General features: G+C 38.0%; 1 protein-coding gene across 4 annotated transcripts in view; it reads right to left on the reverse strand.

The window, feature by feature from the left end:
• SGIP1 (SH3GL interacting endocytic adaptor 1) overlaps positions 1 to 19,387 on the reverse strand; it is a 217,130-nt gene that overhangs the window by 85,264 nt on the left and 112,479 nt on the right. For all 4 annotated transcript variants that reach the window (XM_060139821.1, XM_060139823.1, XM_060139822.1 and 1 more), the window contains 3 exons: positions 15,202 to 15,258; positions 11,541 to 11,595; positions 10,652 to 10,827 (listed from right to left, as the gene is read on the reverse strand). In XM_060139821.1, coding sequence (XP_059995804.1) covers positions 10,652 to 10,827; positions 11,541 to 11,595; positions 15,202 to 15,258 — 288 coding nt within the window. The remainder of the gene's footprint in view (positions 1 to 10,651; positions 10,828 to 11,540; positions 11,596 to 15,201; positions 15,259 to 19,387) is intronic.

A 19,387-nucleotide genomic window follows, 5' to 3' on the forward strand; every position in this document is an offset into this window, starting at 1 on the left:
TTTTGTTTTTGGCTGCACCGCGTGGCTTGTGAGATCTTAGCTCCCCAACCAGGGACTGAACCGGGGCCCTGGCAGTGAAAGCGCCTACTGGACTGCCAAGGAATTCCCAGCCAACAGGTATTTTCTAAGTACCTATTACATGCCATTCAATGTCCTAGACTCTAGAGGAAAGGCCCCATTAAGGCAGGAGTAAGAACCTATAACTTCTGGGTGCAGGATGAGTTGTCATTAACCCAACACTTGCTGAATTGTTCACAAGTTATGTTTCTGTTACAAACTTATTTTCCAAAATGATTCCTTCTTTACAGGGCCCATTCTATCCCGAATACACCATTAGCTAATAAAAATGGTTTTAAATTCAACTCTACACTGGTAGGACTAACACAACCAAAGCAGAAGACCTTAAAGATAGAAAAATTAGCCTTTTTGATTACAATTAGCATTGTAATTAAAAGATTAAATGCATATAATTCAAGAATTTGCTACCTCTGGTTGAGGACATCCTAACATTTTTATGTGTGTCAATATTGTAAGTCTATTGTTTCATTCAATTAGATTTTAAGTTGGTAACAGAAATTGAGGGTTAAGGTCTCTGACCCTGGTGTTCATGTTTCTGGAACCCCCAATCAGATTAGGTTGTCTGAGATAGAAGAACACAATGAAAGAATCTGCAGTTATGCAAGGAAACTCTAACTCTTACATCTCACAAAGGGAAGCAAAATACCAGGTACTCAGAGGGTACAACCAGTATTAGTTGGGGAAATAATAACAGAGGCAATCCAGATTGAATTAATATTCTGCTCATTTTCAAGGAGATCAGAACAATACAACAGCTCAGGGATTTCTTCTTACCATCGTAGGCTGGGCATAAGGGTTTGGAAAAATGATATTTTAATTTTAAATGTCAGGGAATGGAAGCAACAGAGAATTCCCTAAGGAAAAATAGTTAGTAATGAAGGAAAGAACATACACATATCAGATATGAAACAAATTCTTCTGCGAGTAAGTCGCACGGCTTACTATAATGCAGGAAAGAGAAGAATATATTTTGAAAAAGGAAGATCCCACCCATCTCCCCATCTATCCTTCTCTATAAGGCCTGGAAAAAAAGAGATAAATCTCATGTGCCAACTGCAGAAGATTTTGGCCAGGCTGCTTGCAACTCTGTCTAGAGGGCGCTTCTCAGACTACGTCTGGGATGTGGGATCTAGTTGCAATGTCTGCTGAGGGTTTGGAAGGGGAGTGGCAGTTTATATGCTTCATGCTTGACATCCCTGATCTAATCCCAACCCAAATCATGTTTGATGCGTTGAAGCCAAACTGAGCCTCTCCCCTCCAACTCGTTGCACTGGAGGTCTGGGCTGAGCACTTAGCATCAGAATGCATACAATCTTTACCTTCCCCTTGCACCATGCTGAGTTTCTACCAGGAGTGAATGCCAGTGTGTAGGAGACTGGAGCTCTCCTCCCTCACCGATGACTCTTTGTTGTATACTGAACTCAATGGGGTGCTGAACCTTCTGCCCAAGTGAGGACAGGAAAGGGGGTGGTGTTACCAAGCAGCAGCAAATTCAGGGATTTTGCTCGCTGGCAGGCTAATTTGGGGGTGGGGGGGCACCTGGAATAGGCAAACAACACCAGACTGTCCTCAATTAAAAGCTATCTCTCCCTCCCCAGATTTTTTGATTAAATAACTCCATTATGGATGGCAAATCTCCAGGAACAAGATTAAACTAATTGCCCCTTCATAACTCCATGTCAAATTCTTTAATTCCTTGTATCACTGAATTTTGCAGGGGAAAGAGAGGAGGCAGTAGCACACATGCCAGGCTAGGTCAACTCCTACTCTCTCATCATTTCTATCAACCCTCTTCTCCTTGACTTTGCTCAAGTCCTCCCTCGCTATTTTTATTCTCTTTCTTCCTCCCACAAGTCTCTGAACTTAAGGAAGAGAGAAATGGAGCTGAAAAGGGAACTGATACTTATAGAGCCCCTTCCTAGGTGATAGGCACCGAAGTGGGCATTTTGCAACATTATCTCATGTCATCTTTACATCAGTCCTGAGAAGGTAGGCATTACTGTTCCCATTTTACAGACTTGGGAACTGAGATGCTGAGTTAAGGAGCTTGCCCATGGACACAGAGATAATAAGATACGGACTCAAAAGCCTGTGTTCTCTCTACTTAACCAATGGGCTTCAAGGAAGTGCTCTCTTTCTTGGTCCCCTTGCTATATCATCAACCTGCCCCTAAAACAGAGCACTTCCCGTAGAGATTCTTGGGCCAGAATATACACAGCAGAGTATTAAAGTTGAGAGGAATTTAAAAATAATTGAATCACAGACCCTGATTCAATGTAGATGAGAAAATATACTGTGGGGGTTTTTATTTGTTTTTGTTTTTTAATATACTGTGTTTTTAACTTGGCAGAAAGGAGGCAGATGCTGGAGTTCAAGTCCTGGCCCTCGAAACTTCAGCTGCCTCTTGATCTTTCGGAGTTGATGTCTTCCGTAAAATAAGGTGAGCACCACCTCCCTGCCTACTTAACAGTGTAGCTGGCTCATTACATCTTTCTGATCATGACAGCTTTTGTAAAACATGAACCATTATTATAATGAACCATCCATATAAAAAATGCTTGCTGATTGATTGATTAGGGGAACTGAAATATATGAGTCATATAAAAACAAGGTGTCTTTCTTTAACATTTAAAACAAAGGTGACACAGAAGCAATTAAGCCTGACTGACCTATCAGCTCAGCCTTGCTCTCTTGTCACGTGGAACACAGGAGAGAGTGTATGTAGAGTGACACGGGCTCTTTAGGCACCATTATAGTGATAGCCTTCAAAGGGTTTGTGAGTAATCAGAAATTATTTGTAAAATGTTTTGTATGAGTTATTGAAATTTTAATTTTTTCCTCTGGAAAGAGAAACAGTAGCTTTCATCAAAAGTAGTATAATATAGTGGGTAAAATTTTTGAATTGGAAACCAGAACTTCTGAGTTTAAATCTCAGCAACTTCACTTACTAGCTGTGACATCTTGGGTGAATTAATTAATTCTTCTATGCCTCAGTTTTCTCATCTGTAAAATGAGGGTAATAATAGTACCTATCTCATAGGGTGGTTGTGTGGATAAATTAATTAACATATGTGAAGCAGCTGAAACACAATCAGTAAGCAAATTTTCATAGCTGCCAACCAGCAACACCATCGCCATCGTAAGTTCTCTAAGTGGTCTCTGACCTTAAGGATGTTTATGAGTAGTCACCAGGAGACACACTCCATTGTTCTGATTAAAAATAGCTATCATATACTAAGCAACTCCTTTGGGCCTTACGTAAATATACTTACAAAGTACTAACTACTTTACATGCACTACTTCCTTAATTTTTATAAGGATACTATGAGATGAATAGTATTATTAAAATGATTTTACACCTGATTAAGCCTTGACTGGGGCTTAAAGGTTTAAGTAACTTACCCAGGATCATGTGGATAATGAGTGCAGAGCCAGAAGGCAAACTTAGTTCTGACTTGTCCCAGAGCAAAAATTTGTAATCAGTATAGAACTAAATGCTTCTCGTTAAGGACAACTTCTCAAGGTAAGTCAGCAGTGATCCTCGACTCACCAAAGAACAAAAGTAAAGGAATCAACGGCAGCTCATGACACAAGGAAAAGATGATATTGCACCAAGAATTAAAATATAGCATCTGTCTTTTCAATTCCAGGAAAGCTATGAGAGCCACAAGCTTCAAAGCACCTAGTGAGCAAAGCATGTCGCTGAAGATGTGTCCCTGTGGGTTCTGGAAGAAACGGAGATGTCTACCTCTGAGATCCTGAGAGGGGTGAGGAAGTCAGGAGACTGTGAAATGGAGGCCAGAGGGGAAGCTGACCACATAGGTCCACATATTCAATCAGGACTGAGTGAAGACAGGACCACAAGGGGAAGTTCAACCTCTATGTACTGCTTGTGACATCAGCTATACATTGTTTTCTGATAAGCTTGTAGTTAGTTAGCACGAAGGTTGGACTAAGTGTGTCCAATATTTCTGATGCTAGCTCTCAGTGCCTGCTACACAGAAGGTGCTTACCAAATATTCGGTGAATTGATTCGAAGAGGGCTGGAATATTATGTCATTTCTCCATGAAATAAATTCGGTGGGGATGCACAATGTAGGATCCCATTAGGAATGCTAGCCTTCAGTACGGTCTCCTGAAGAAGTACCACACTTATTCAAGGGATTTTGTTAAAACAAAATTAGGAATGCTAAAACAGGAATGCTTCTGGAATGAGCTTGAAAACCAATCCACAGGCATCACAAAATAAGTTATTTTATTAACACATTTTCCCAGTTTGATACTCAGAGTAATTACTGGTCTTGGCTCTAAATGACTTTTGGTCATTTGGGTTTTCTGATTTATCACCATTAATGATATTCTTAAAAATATGCCCCAGGATCTGCAGACAATTCTAATAAAAACAATCAAATAATCCCTAAATGTAGCATCTGAGTGCTTTCTATATTAACTCATGCCACCCTTACAATAGCCCTGTGAAGTAGGTATGGGAGTTATCTTCACCTACTAATGAAGAAACCATGACTCAGGTTTTGTAACTTGTGCAAAGCAACCCCAGGTAAGAGGCAGAGCCCAGTTATTTGAGTAATTGTGACATCATTGGAATAAGTGTCTGTTTGTATCTCCCTCAAATTATCTTAAAGGGAATTAATGGTATTCCATTGTGTATTGAATTTTCATTTTGTTGTTTTTATAAGGGCATATTTCCTTATAGTCCAATCTTGCACCCGTTAATTTATTTAGCCCCTTTGAGAAATTTTTACTTTTTAAGGACAAAACCACTCATGGAAGATATAATAGAGGTTTGCTTCTACCCTGAATGTAAGGAGTGTGGTATCAAGGGAAGCAGATAGCAGAACTCTTTATCTCATATCTCTGCTTCCATCTTCTCCTTTAAAGGAAAGATCTTTACATTTTATTAGCAGAAAGAGATGGACTACCGTGTAAGGTAGGTGTTCATTCATTCCCATTTTAGACATGAAGAAACTGAGACTCAAATAGGTTTAAGAAACTTGCCTAAGTTTGCAAGAGGTTGAGTTCAGGTCTAACAGATTCTAATATTTTTCCTGTAAAATAAGCTGGCACTGTATGCTAGGTCCTTCAGGGGTTAAGTACAAAGTTTCTATTTGTGTTTAAGAAATATCAATCACAAATGTCCAGTATGGAAAAAATTGATTTAAAAGTAGTTCCTCTAAAAGGTGGAGATTTGGTTCAAAATTAAAGTCTAAGATAGGCAAGAGACTGCCCAAACCTCTTTAACTGAATTCAAGACTTGAGATACAGATACATTATAATCCAGGATATGAAAAGACAGAATGCTTTTAGGGCAGGGGACTAGAAATGGGGGAGCAAAGCCATGACTCTCAATAAAGGGTCAAGAGTTAGATTAAAAAATTATGTATATACAGATATAGATACATACATACATACATACATACATATTAGTGTGATGGTTAATTTTATGTGTCAACTTGATTGGCTATCAGGTACCCAGATTAAACATTATTTCTGAGTGTGTTGTGAGGGTGTTTCCACATAAGATTAGCATTTGAACTGGTGACCCTCCCCTATGTACGTCAGCATTATCTAATCTATTGAGGGTCTGAATAGAAAAGAGGTGGACAAAGGAGGAATTCACCCCCCTTTTCTGCCTCATTGTTTGTGCCGGGACACACCTTGTCATCTTCTGCCCTCAGACTGGAATTTGCACCATCAAGTCTTCTGGTTCTCAGGGTTGAGGCTCAGATTGAATTATTTCACCAGCTTTCCTGGGTCTCCAGTTTGTGGACAGCATGTTGTGGGACTTTTCAGCCTCCATAATCACGTGAAGCCAATTTCTTATAATAAATCTATCATCATCATCTCTCTCTCTCTCTCATCTATCTATACACATATATACATATATCCTGTTAGTTCTGTTTCTCTGGAGAACCCTGAACAATACAACCAGGAATAAAGAAACAAACAACTGCAAAGTACTATGTACACATCAGGTACTGTTACTAGGATATTCTGTGTGCTTTCTTCATTCACTCATTTATTGAATAACTATCTATATGCCCAACGTGTGCCATGTACTGTGCTAAGCACAGGGAACAAAAAGTCAAAGAAGATTTGATCCTTCCAGAGACCAACCATAATCTACAGAAAAATTCCATAAGGACCATTATTACCCTCACTTTACAGAAAAGGAAATAGAAGCTCAGAAGAATTATAGGACTTATCTAAGGTTACATAGGTAGAACATGGCAGACCTGGGTATTATTATACGGCTACCTCCTATTAACCCAAGATTCTAGAAGAAATTATTTATACAAATGGCCAGAAAGCACTTGGAAAAGAATGTGGTAACAAGAGGTGCCAAAATATGCCATGTAGATTTGTCTTCAGAAGGGTTTCTCCCACAGCTGTTAGGAGTGCTATTGGCAGACACTTCAGGATCTGACTCAGCTGCAGAGAGCCACCTTGGTGAAGGTCATGCCCCTTTCTTAGCCTGCCCATATTGGACCACTAGCTGTATAAAGGTTATCGATCTCAGCTAAATCCAGGACAACCCGGAAGGGTCATTCTAGCTCACAAGTTCCCCATGTGATTAGCTTAGGCTGTTGTTGGATGTGCAAAACAGCTTAACTTCTCCCTCTGCCCACCCTACCCCACAGGTATTGAGCCCAACATCCTGCACACTAAACTTGGAATTGGAGTCAGCATGCTGCATGGAAAACCTGTTGAGAAAAGGAGGGACTCTGTCCTTTTTTCATCCTCCAAAGAGCACAACTATAACATGAACAAAAGTTACACAGAGACAGCATTTGGGTTTAATAAATTTCTTTCAACAATGAAACAGCCTTCCTCAAAAAGCAGTGAACTTTGTAAGATAGAAGGAGCACTATTACTGTTGGAGGCATCTCTATCAACCAAATAAGTTGGTATTTTACTTAAGTTTGTTTCTTTTCATCCTTCTGCTGGCTAACACATAGCATAACATAACTGGTATTTAGAAATTAGTGATTAGAATTCTCTAAAAGGAAACTTCCTAGTTTCAATAGGTTCTGGGAATAATTTTAAGATAGATGGGGAGGAAATCCCATTTTCCAATAACTCCCCAAATTTATCTGATTATTTAAGATATAGTGGCACAGAAACTGTGTCAATATCTACCAATATCCATTCACTCCTTTATCTTTTAGTAACAGAACCCTGGATTTTAGCTGGTTATATGTGTATCCAGCCAAAAACTACATTTCCCAGACTCCCTTCCAGCTAATATGGCCATATGACTAAATTATGGCCAGTGGGATCTGGGGGGCAGTGATGGGTACAACTTCTGAATTCAACACTTAAAAGAAACCACTTGCCTTTTATTTTCCCTTTCCTCCATCCCAAGGCTGGAACATGGAGGTGTTTCGTGATGGTAAGGCACCAGCATCCTTGAAAAGGTAGAGCAATAATACAGAAAGTTCCTGGGTTCTTGAATGACCCCTGGAGCAAGACTCTATTACCCATCTGGACTGCCTACCAGCTTTGACTCTTTTGTGGGATAGAAATAAATCATCCATTTATTTAAAGCCATGACTATTTTGGTTTCTGTTAAAGCAGCTCTACCAATATTCTAACTCATACAGATCCCAAATCAACAACTAAAACCTGGGTGATTTTCCTTCTTTACCATATCAGCATGATATCTTACTAGGAGACCACAACATGATAAGAATAGAAATTAACATCTTTTGCCTGTGAGTTGACCTCTGCATCCTCCTGTCTTCTTTTTTGGTGCTTGGCCTTGTCCTGGTCCATACTATACTTGATTTCTATATAAAAATCAAGGGCCCAGGTGAGATCTGGACTAGAATTATGTTCATTTGTCTGTAGAGTAGGATTTTTGCCAGTCGCTAAAACCCTGATTTTCTATGTTGCTGAAGCTTTGTTTTGGGGAGGAGTAATTTTCAGATAGGTTTGTTTATACTGTATATACACATAGATATATATGACACATTCATCCATCCATTCATTCATTTCATTCATTTATCGAGTCATTTGACCATGATGTGTATACAGGAAACCTATCCAAATAAAATGAAAATCAATTCATGATAAGAGATATCAAATGGGTTACAATTCATTAATACATATTCACAGATAGATGAAAAGAACAAGTGAAACACAACTTTATCTTAAAATTATTCAAAAGAAATAGAAATCAGAAATTCAACATAAGACATTGTTATGAATAGCTTACCATTTGGAATTTTCTTTATTTCTAGTAGTGTAACAATTGATGCTTTTGTAGCGTAAGAACCAGAGCCTAAATGAAATATTCTGATATATCATTAACTGGTATAGGTCCTATTTCTCTTTTTGTACCTGAATTAAGTGTAGCTCTGTGAATGTCTGATTGCTTGGCTGGAAACATCTAAAGCTGTGCAAAGCATTCCTCATTTTTATCATGGCACTAACTGGATTTCAGAAAGTTATTTCTATTTATCCAGTTCTGGAGATAAAGTTCTACCTATGTCATTGGTGAAATACCCCTATATTTGGTTATGGGTTATCTAGAAGAGGGCATGGATTCTAAAGCCAAGAATATGTTTCCAGTCCAATCGCTCTTTACACTTATGTTTATCCAGAAACGTGCCTACCTTTCCCTAAAGCAACAATCACAGCTCATTTTCTTACAGTAAATGTCAAAAATCACAACTCTTTGGGAATCAGAGTAATGAGAGAGCCAGGTTCTCATATTAGAGGGAACCAGCTGGGAGTGTGGAGGCAGTAGTGGGGGGGGATCCCTTGGTTTGTGGGGCTGCAGGAATTGCCTAACCCTGGGATTACTTCTCTGGGTGTCTCCATCTAGTTTTAACATTGTTTCCCTAATATCATTTTGTCAGTCTCAGCCACGTCATGTCAATATATCACTTTAAAAACTGGTGTTGGGAAGAGCTCAGAGTGACAACCACTCTCCTTGCTGTACCCTCATTATCTGGTAGGAGGAATGACTTGGGCAGGCATATCCGTTTTGATAGAAGGGACTTCCCCTTTCCAAGAGTCAACTAGCTTTCAGCAAATATATCCCACACATGTCTGGGATCGTTCTAATAAGTTTTCTTTCACAGAAATTTGTTCACTGAACCCCATGAACTTGCCTTCTTACACTTATCCTGGTAGCTTTCAAATGACCACTAGGTTTATTACACTCTATAGAGAAGTGGATATAAACTGGTTTCAGGCATTGAAATAAACTTTTACAATTGATAAAAAATGATTTAGTAAGTAAAAAATGATTTGAAAGATGTTAACTGAAAAGTGAAAGTGTGTACAGTTAAAATGCCCCTATTACTAGAAATCACCTGTATTGTAGACCAACATGTGAATTTAAAATCTGTACCCTCCATGGCAGAAGGGAAAGAAAACTAATACATGTTATGCCTCCCTTTTCAAGAAAACATCTTAAGATGGCAAGTGAGTATGATTAAAAATTACCTGAAATATCATTTGCTGTGGTTGACTACTATTAGCAATCATGTTAGTTGACCCTAACCGTAGTGGTAAAGGCCATTATAAGCACTAAGCACTAAAGAAGGCATCTTTGTAGACTTTATTCATCCCAGGCAGGCAAACATTTATTCCCAAAGGATGGGTGATTACAACTCCTTTAGAAAGGTTAGTCGAGATATTCCAGAAGCATCTCAAAAATGGTTCAGCATTTATTAATTACCTCGTTCATGGGAAATGCTGCAGGGAGAGCACATTTCTCTAAAGAAGATGCCAAGAAGCCAAGAACATCTTAGCTCCTAGTATGAGAGCCTTCATCTGCTCTTCACAGCTATTTTTAGAAAACAATTGCAGCATTTATCAAGTACTACAGAGAAAACACTGTAAATGTTGGAACTCAGAATGCAGCAATTAGAGAAATTTAGTAGATGAGAATTGGAGAAGGAAGTATAACTTGTAGAAAAATACGAATTTGATTAATATAAATAAGGCGTACCTGTATCTGAGGTGCCTAAATGATGAGATTATTTAAGACAATTTGATAATAAAATATAATGAAGCTTATGAGTTTTAATATCTTTTTAGACTATGATCTATGATGTTAGATTAATATTTCTTTTTGAAGCATTAGCAATGAAAAGGGTTTTTATTTTCCTAAAAAAAAGCAATTTTCTTGGTTTTCTTTCCATGAGTTTTTATGTTTTATATCATAAGAGATGACATTAAGATGTGTTTTTAAAAATCGCTATTAGTAAATTTGTATACTTCATATCGTTTTTAATTGTTTCAGGAGTAAGTCTGGATAATCTTTATGTTATTCTTTCCTTCTTTGAAAAGTGATTGCAGGAAAACATCAAAAAGAAATGTGATCTCGTGCATTTTTACCATTTTGAAAAGCACAGAAACTGCAATATAGAATGAGCATAACTTTCCATGGCTAGAACGAGCTGCTTCAGGTTTATAGACTTCATAAAATGGTGACCATATGCAGCCTTCAGTTTAAGAAGTTTCTGATCTACTTAACATGTATGGGCAGAGCACAGCTCTCTGTCCAACCTCACCAAAGCTTGAAATAAAATCCACTCACCACTGGTGATGGGGAAAGTGCAATGTTGCCTATTGATGCCTTCAGTTCATCTACAGTTGCAGCATTCTTAAGAATGTCTTTAGCTTGCAATGGCTTAATCTTGATATTAAACTTCTTGTGTGATTCTTCTTCCTCTTCCGATTCGCTTGAAGAATAAAAGTGCTTTCCTTTGGTAGGTAGAACACAGTTAAAGATACATAACTCTTTTTTTCTACTGGGAGGCAATGATGAGTATAAGACATGAGTGACTGCACATAGAGGCAGCAGAAGTATCCTTAGATGGTAGAAAATCAAAGCAAAACAAACAAAAATCAAAGGGTAAAGAAGGAGAGAGTTAGAATTTATTCACCTTTCCTTGGAGCAGGATTAAGGATGGTGAATTTCAAGGAGCAATGGTTACAAAGTTGGCCATTTGTGTCTCACTCAGCACACACAGTGACAGGCGTGACAGGCCCACGGGAACTTCCTCTTACTGTGGAGACAGGAAGGCCTCTCTACTGATGATTTGTGATGATTTTTAACTGCTTCAGAGTGTGACCTGCTCTTACCAGAGATGGTTTGCAGGCAAAGCACAAGTCAGAGCTATTTTCCAGCCACCATTAGTGACGTTGTCATATCGGATTTCAGCAGACAACCCAGTACCCGCAATTTGTACAACTGTTTTTCAGCACAACTTTTCTCTTTCTCCTCACTCTCTCTTTTCTATGAATAGAGCAAGGCAAAATGCCTGCTTGTTAGTGATCAGGCTGTTCTCTGTGCTGCTTATTCATCTCTAATACAAGGGACAACAGGACTTGAGAAGCTTGGGTTTCAGCACCTTTTCAATACAAAATTTATCACCCTGCTGAGAGCAAATGAAAATGAAAATTAAAATATAAAGAAAGGATATAGCCGGGTTCCTCAGGTCTGATGCTGTAGCCTTCTTCATCCAGCTCAGGTGAGTTCTATAAAATACAAGTGCACATTAAGCAATTATTATCCTGACAATGATAAAGGAATTATTCATTTTCCTTCAAGGGTCTTCCAGTTAAGGGTATAGACTTGTCTCTTGTTTTGGAGGTGAGTGCTGGGCCCTATATGTTTAGATATTTACTCACGGATATTTGGAGAGTCTTCCTATTGGGAAAATAAACTAGGAATCAACTGTCAATGAAAGAAAACATTCAAACAGAATTTATCATGCATTTCCTGTAAGCCAAAGACTATGCTGAGCAACATGGCAGGGATACAAAATGCAAATTATCTTTCGACTGTATTCTGGGAAGCAAAAGTTCAAAAAAATGCGAAACACAAAACATCAGTGATAGGAGTTTGAAAGGAGAGGAAATTTGTGAGGTTTGGAAGAATTAGAGAGTCTGTGTGTGCCTTTCGGGCCAGATGGAGAGGAGAGGGGAGTCAGTGGTGAGGAAGAGCCTGTACCGAGACACCAAGGCAGGAATGGACAGTATGATTCCTGTAGGGAAAGGGAGAGGCAATGGTGACAATGACAGGACTGGAAAGGAAGCTGTATGGTGGGAGACCATGGAAAAGAAGACCATGGCTGGGGGCTGGGGAGCAATATGCTGGGGGAAGAGTCTGAACTTGATATGGCTACTGCAGCTTCTCAATTAAGGTAGGACACGCTGAAAGCAGAATCTTAAGGAAATATGCTTCAGGATATATTGGGGACAGAAGAAACTGGAGAAAGGAAAACTAATTTAAGATGCTTGCATCAATTCAGGTGAGATGTGCTAAGTAAATGACCAAGTTGTTCGTGGTGGGAAGGGAAGAATCAAGGACATTTGGAAGGACAATTTGTTAGTTCTTAGTAACAGACTGGTCATAGGAGAAAAAGAAAATGGAAGGTTCAAGAAGACTCTGAGATTGCTATCCTCAAATTCTGGGAGTACTCCTGGCTGAACTCATTCCAACAGAAGGCGAGTAACATTTTTAGGAAAAAGACAGGAAAGATAAAAGATAGTTTGCATGACTGGGATTAGAATTATCATACTTTAGTTCCTATTATATGATAAGTACTGTGACCCACGCTTTATTTTACTGTCCCTTCATAACAATCATATGCAGAAAGAATTATCCCATTCACCAAGGAGGAAACTAAGAGGAATTAGACGCCATTTCTCAAGGAAACACACCCAGCAAATGGTAGACCTGGGCCTTGATCCCAGGTATTTTGAGGCTCAACTCTATGCCTGAGAGAGGAAAAGGATGCAGAGTTCAAGGGCAGCCTCTTGTAGTTGAGGTCATAGGCCTGGAAGTAAAGAAGACAGAGCTGGAGAGAGAGATTTTGGAGTCACTGAAGCAAAAGACATACCATGACCATGGAGAGAGAAGAGGGCCTGAACGCCATGGAAAAGCTGCCATTTATTGGGCATTTATTGTCTCCCTCTGTCCTTTCAGTACTCAAAGCTACTTTTAAAATGCAAGTGTATTAAGGTTACTTTCCTGCTAAAAACCTGTCCCTGGCTTCTCACTGCACTTAGAATAATAGTCAGCACCACTGTGCAGCCCACAAGGCCCTGCCTGATTCTCACAAGGCCTTCTTCCCACTATTAACGTTTATGATTTGATTGCTGCAAGCTCTTTCCCACTTCAGGGTCCTCATAAATGTCCTTCTCTCTGCCTGGAAGTCTCCTCCCTCAAATGGGCAGTCAGTTAAACCTACTTAAACTTTAGGGCTTTGCCTGAAGGCCACATCCTTCCCTAGGCCTTCCCTGCCAAAAACACGATGATATAATCTATTAAGAATAAAACCTTTATTATTACTTAGAGAAAGTGGAGTCTAGTGTATAATTACAAACACAATTCCTGTGACCTGAGTATTTTTTAGGACCAAGCAAATTCGAGGGAAATTCTGCTTCATTTAAACACTTACATGTTGACAGGACAGCACTAGGGTTTAGAGTTTAGATGGGGTAGCAGAAGTACTTGATGAGTAATTTCGTATTTTAATTATCATGCTTCTTGTTTGCTTAGAGTATCCCATTCCTGTATATTAAAGAATTCTACAAAACATAACAAAAATCTTTCTGGGTGAAAAAGTGTTAATTTTGAGAAAAGAAATCATCCTTCCTTAATATCTTTAGTAACTTCCTTTATAACATTATTTGTGAACAATTTGGATGTAGGATAACATAGGGGCTATCATAGATCTAGGGAATTAAACTGCTAAAAATATCAAAAGATCTCAATTCTGGGAAACAAATATAAGAGAGGACCAGGTAATGAGGTTGACAGAATGACATGTTTTGGACTGCACGAGTGGCATGAAGAATTTAACCTTTCTGAGCTTCAGTTTTCTTTTCTCTAAAATGCAGATAATGTAGTATTTACCTTCTAAGGTGGTAAGAATTCAGTAGCATATAATATTATAAATGGTGGTTGTTATTATAAAAATAAAATTCTTCTTATTAACAAATGTGCAAAAGCATTAACATCAATCTTAATTCTTATGAAAGGGGAGGCTGGGCCAGACAGTCACCTAAGGTATAAGTACAAAGGCATTCTGTAGGGATTGTGAATTTGGGCACTTACTATGCAATAGAAATGATTTTGGATGTGAATATGGTCTACACGTTTTCTATGATTAGAAATCTAAGAGCCATTGTGTCCATTTTGTTGTGGTTGGTGAAGTGTGTGGTGATGAGGTTAATTGCTTTCTGGGGGAATTATGAGGAGAATTTAGGTCTCAGCTGGGATTCACCTTCGCTCCTTGAGAAGCAACAAGTGATTGTCATTTGACCTAAGAAAAATCTGTACCACGAGGCTATAATAATTATCATGAGCTATGGTATGAAGGTTTGTATTCTCCCCAAACTTATATGTTGAAATCCAAACCCCAAGGTGATGGTATTAGGAGGTGGGGCCTTTGGAGGTGATTAGGTCACGAGGCAGGAGTCCTCATGGTTGGGGTTAGTGACCTTATAAAAAAGACCCCAGTGAGGTTACAGCTAGAAGGTGCCTTCTATGAACCAGAAAGTGGGCACTCAACCAGACACCAAATCTGCTGGTACCATGATCTTGGACTTCCAGGCTCCAGAACTGTTAGAATTAAATATCTGTTGTTTACAAGCCATTCAATTTTTAGTATTTTTGTTAGAGCCGCCCGAATGGACTAGGACATTATGAAATCAAGGCCCAATACTGAAAGCCGCTCAGAAATATAACCAGGACTGAAACATCTGGAGTTAATATTTTAAAAAGCATTTTTTGAACACATATTACAGGCTAGGCAGCCTACTGAAATATTCTGCAAATAATTAGCTCAATGAATCCTCGTGACAGTGCTATAAAATAACTACTGACTTCATTTTTGCTGGCCAGCAAATAACCAAAGCCACACATAGGTGATATATGGAGGGGCCAGGACTTGAACCCAGGTCTAATAGACTCTAGTGCTCTTAACTGCTACCTGTGCCGGCATGCTAACTGTGCCGGCACTTCCTAATGAGGTGTTTCACTTATTTCTGTGTCCTATTTTAAATACAAGAATGCCTCGACTCGTTTTCACATTCTGAAATATTTATAAAGACAAACAATCTTCTGATACTCACGTATCTTTCCCAATCAATTTCCGCATAAAATCCATTTGGTGCCCCATTGCTTTTCTTCTGTAATAAATTTGAAAATACGTTTAGAAGAGAAACAATTGAATGAAAAAAAAAAGGAACAAAGAACACTTCACTCTTATCTGTATTTAGCAAGAGCTATCCAAACCCAACACTAGAAAGACAAATTAGAGCAGCCTATTAAGCAGCCACATTGGTGTAACTGAATGGTAAACTGAGCTGCTGTGACACTGCATAAAAGAACTTACACACTTATTCCACAAAAGACTGTAGGATACCTAAGCATAGAGATATTAACAACTAGCTGTTCAAATTTTATTCAATTACTAGAGAGTCAGCAGCACCTACGTTATAATTTAATCCTCTATACCTTAGGGGATATACCCAGATGTATATACACATTTAAATGGAAATATTTTGACTTCTACATTACTCTCATATACAATTAGTTCCAACAGATCCAAAGAGTATTCATCCAAGCCATTAACTAGTCTTCTTTTAACTTTTCTGACACTGACTCAACTTTTTCCTAACTACCCACTTGACAGAATATAAAGGAAATCAGCTCCAAATTAGTTAATTCAGCCTGTAAGTTTTAAAAATAGTGCTGATATTCTTTCAAGTGGCTTTTCTTACCAAATTATTAATATAGAATTTGAGGATTAAGAGTGGATTTCTATCATCCATGCATCCTAAGCCTCCATGAGCACACATCATTACAAGTGACTGGGTATCAGCATTGTCCTCTCAGGGTTGTCTTAAAGTTCTATTTTGGCCCCTAGACAACCATGACATGTATGGCCATAAGAACTTGACCAAGGATGTGGCATCATCCAAATTGAAATTCCTGGGATTCTCTACTTCTTGTGAGCAAAGGACAAAAACGCAAATGAGGTTGGTAATGGACAGTCCATTCAACAACATTCCTGTAGTTGGCACATGGAGCAACAGTATGTCACAGAGCACTCGCAGATCTCACAACAACACGCATCAGATGCTGACGTGACACACGGGGCTTGAGGACAGGACACGTAATTTCGCAGTCACAAATGAAGGCCAGTTGAAATAAAATGTGAACAGCTGACACTTAATTTGACAAATAGGCAGGAGAAGAAAGCTTTGCATCTATGCATATAGGATCACTAGAAAACCAAATCAGAGGTAACCTAGTAACCATCATCACTGAGTAATACTTACTGCGTGTTGAGTGGGCACTCTAAGAACTAACAGTAGTTTAGTAAGGGTGAAGTGCCTAGGGAATAATGTGTTCATTATCTTCCTCTCTCTTCCTGTACACTAACACTGCACTGGAATTTACAAATGCAGCAACTCTGCCCCACCTCCACCAACCAGCGCCCCAGAATACAGGGCTGGTACCCCTCTTCGTCTGTGTCTTGCTCCTGACAAAGATAATGTACTTCGTCAGACTACATCATTTTAACCTTCTCACAGAATTGCCTTCATTGAATTAGTGCTTCAATGACATTCTTTCTTCTTTAAACAAAGCTTGCTTTAAAAACCTGCCACATCAACTCTGCACCTGTATGAGCTATGAAGCTGCTTTTGAGGACATGGTCCATCAAATAATGTGCCGTCTAATAATAAAAAAAAAATCTGTCTCATAGTGAATGGACATGGTTCCTATTTTCTTTTTGTCATATTTGCTTTCTTTTAAAATTTCTACTTTACCAATCTGTTTGCATATGTCTTCTTTGCAAAATTCTCCAAATCCTTCTTAGATAGTATGTATAATAAATTCAAAATACAAATGTAATGTATAATAATAAGAAATCAAATAAACTAAGCTGATCTCAAAGAACTAAACTGATGAATTTTGTGATCAGTATAGTACTATTAATAGACCTTTTAGTTATCAAACAATTCTTCAATACAAAGAATTGTTATCTGAAAACTAAAGAGATTAGATAAACTACTGAGTTCAAAATTTTCAAAGTTCTACAGTTGTTTGCTTCCATGATAAGCTCATCTCCATAATCAAAGCCTTTCAAAACCAAGATAGTTGATATGTTCAGCTAAACAAAAACAAAATAAATATATGTGTGTGTATGTTTCTTTCCTGACAACATATACCCGACATTATGACTAAAAAAGTTCCTCGATTTTTTGAATTTCCTAGATCTGGGCTGAGTGAAAATTTCCCAGTTTCCATGGAAACCAATGGAAGATTGAGATAAAGAGAAAGCAAAGCCTATAAAAAGAAATTTTCCTTTAAAATAGGAACATTTTAAACATAAGTACTAAACACAAACAACAAATCATAAAAATACATTATTTGGGGCAGACATTCAAAACATATGCAAACATACACACACACACACACACACAGAGATTCATTAGAGAAATTGGCAATTTGGCCTCATTCATACTAGTGAATTCTTACAAATATATTTGGTTTTGCAAGTGGATATTATCAAGTTAAAGCTAATCCAGAACCTGGCTGAAATTCTTCTGGTCAAACTCCAAGGAAGAAACAATTCTCCTGGTTTAACCATTTAAGCAGCTCATAGTGGTAATATGGAGGTAATGGCTCTATTGATTTTTCAATTGGAAAACAGTGAAAAAGCAAGGAAGTATGTAAGTTAAGTGGGGAAATATTATTTAAAAACTAAGCTTACTATTTAAAGCAATGTTGGCTATTCATCAACATATAAACAGTGATTTTTCTCTTGGAGTATAATTATTTATTCTTTTAATTCTTTTCCGTATTTTCTAAAATTCCACAATTAGCATAAATAACTTCTACAACTTGAATATATGACTTATTCAAAGATAATTGAGGCTTACAGCAATGTTGATCATGTTTTAATAGGTATATTACTTTGGTCAGGTTTATTATCTGCTCTCAGATAATATCATGGTTTAAATCAAGAAACGTAGTAACAATTGTGTTCAATTACACATTCATCAAAGTTCTTAATTTCCTTCGTGAATGCTCTTCTTTTCCAAGGTCAGATCATGGCCACATAGCTTTCCTTGGTGAGAAGTATTAAAGGCACATGATACACTGCCTAAATATAATCTTTTTGCCATTGAGACAGACTTGACTCACTTTGTATAGAACAGCACTATCCAATAGAATTGTCTGTGAAGAAGTAAATGTTCTGTATGTGTGCTGTCCAATATGGTAGCCACTAGCCACAAGTAGCTGTGGAGTACTTGAAATGTGACAAGTGTGACTGAGGAACTGAATTTTATTTTTGAATTAAAACATTATTTATTTACTTAATTAAAGTATAGTTGATTTATAATGTTTCAGGTGCATAGCAAAGTGATTCAGTTATATATATATATATATATATATATATATTCTTTTTCAGATTGTCTTCCATTATAGGCTATTACAAGACAATGAATATAGTTCCCTGTGCTCTACAGTAGGCCCTTGTTGTTTATCTAGTTTTATATATAGTAGTGTGTATCTTTTAATCCCAAATTCCCAGTTTATCCCCCCCCTTTCCTTTGGTAACCGTAACTTTATTTTCTATGTCTGTCAGTCTATTTCTGTTTTGTAAATAGGATTTGTATCATTATTATTTTTTTTAGATTCCACATATAACTGATATCATATTATATGATATTTGTCTTTCTCTGTCTGGCTTACTTCACTTAGTACGATAATCTCTAGGTCCATCCATGTTGCTGCAAATGGCATTATTTCATTCTTTTTTATAGTTGAGTAATATTCCATGGTGGAATATTCCATGGTGGAATTCCAAGATGTGGTGTATATATGCACCACACCTTTATCCATTCAGCTGTCGATGGACATTTAGTGAGCACTGAATTTTAAACAGCCACATGTGGCTGCCGTGTTGGACAACACAGTTATAGTTGTTGCATAGTCTGGGACAGGATCAGCATCCCAAGTCCATTGTCAAGTACATTAGATCCCACAGGCCAAGGTCCTGCCAAATTCCTGATGTTACTGAGGTGGTGCTTATCCTAATAAACAACTACTCAATTTGTATGGTGGTGTTTATATTACAGCCAAGGCTTTCTTAGAGATAGCATATTCTTTTTAAAATTGGAATCCCTATCCTTTGTGTAAGACATAGGAATCACACGTCTCTTATGCCTGATCACTTTTTAAAAGTATATTTGGATGTCAACATATAGAGTCTATTTGGTTGATTTAAAAATTGGCCCTGGG

Source organism: Lagenorhynchus albirostris, chromosome 2 (assembly GCF_949774975.1).
Source record: "Lagenorhynchus albirostris chromosome 2, mLagAlb1.1, whole genome shotgun sequence".
Classification (NCBI taxonomy): Eukaryota; Metazoa; Chordata; class Mammalia; order Artiodactyla; family Delphinidae; genus Lagenorhynchus; species Lagenorhynchus albirostris.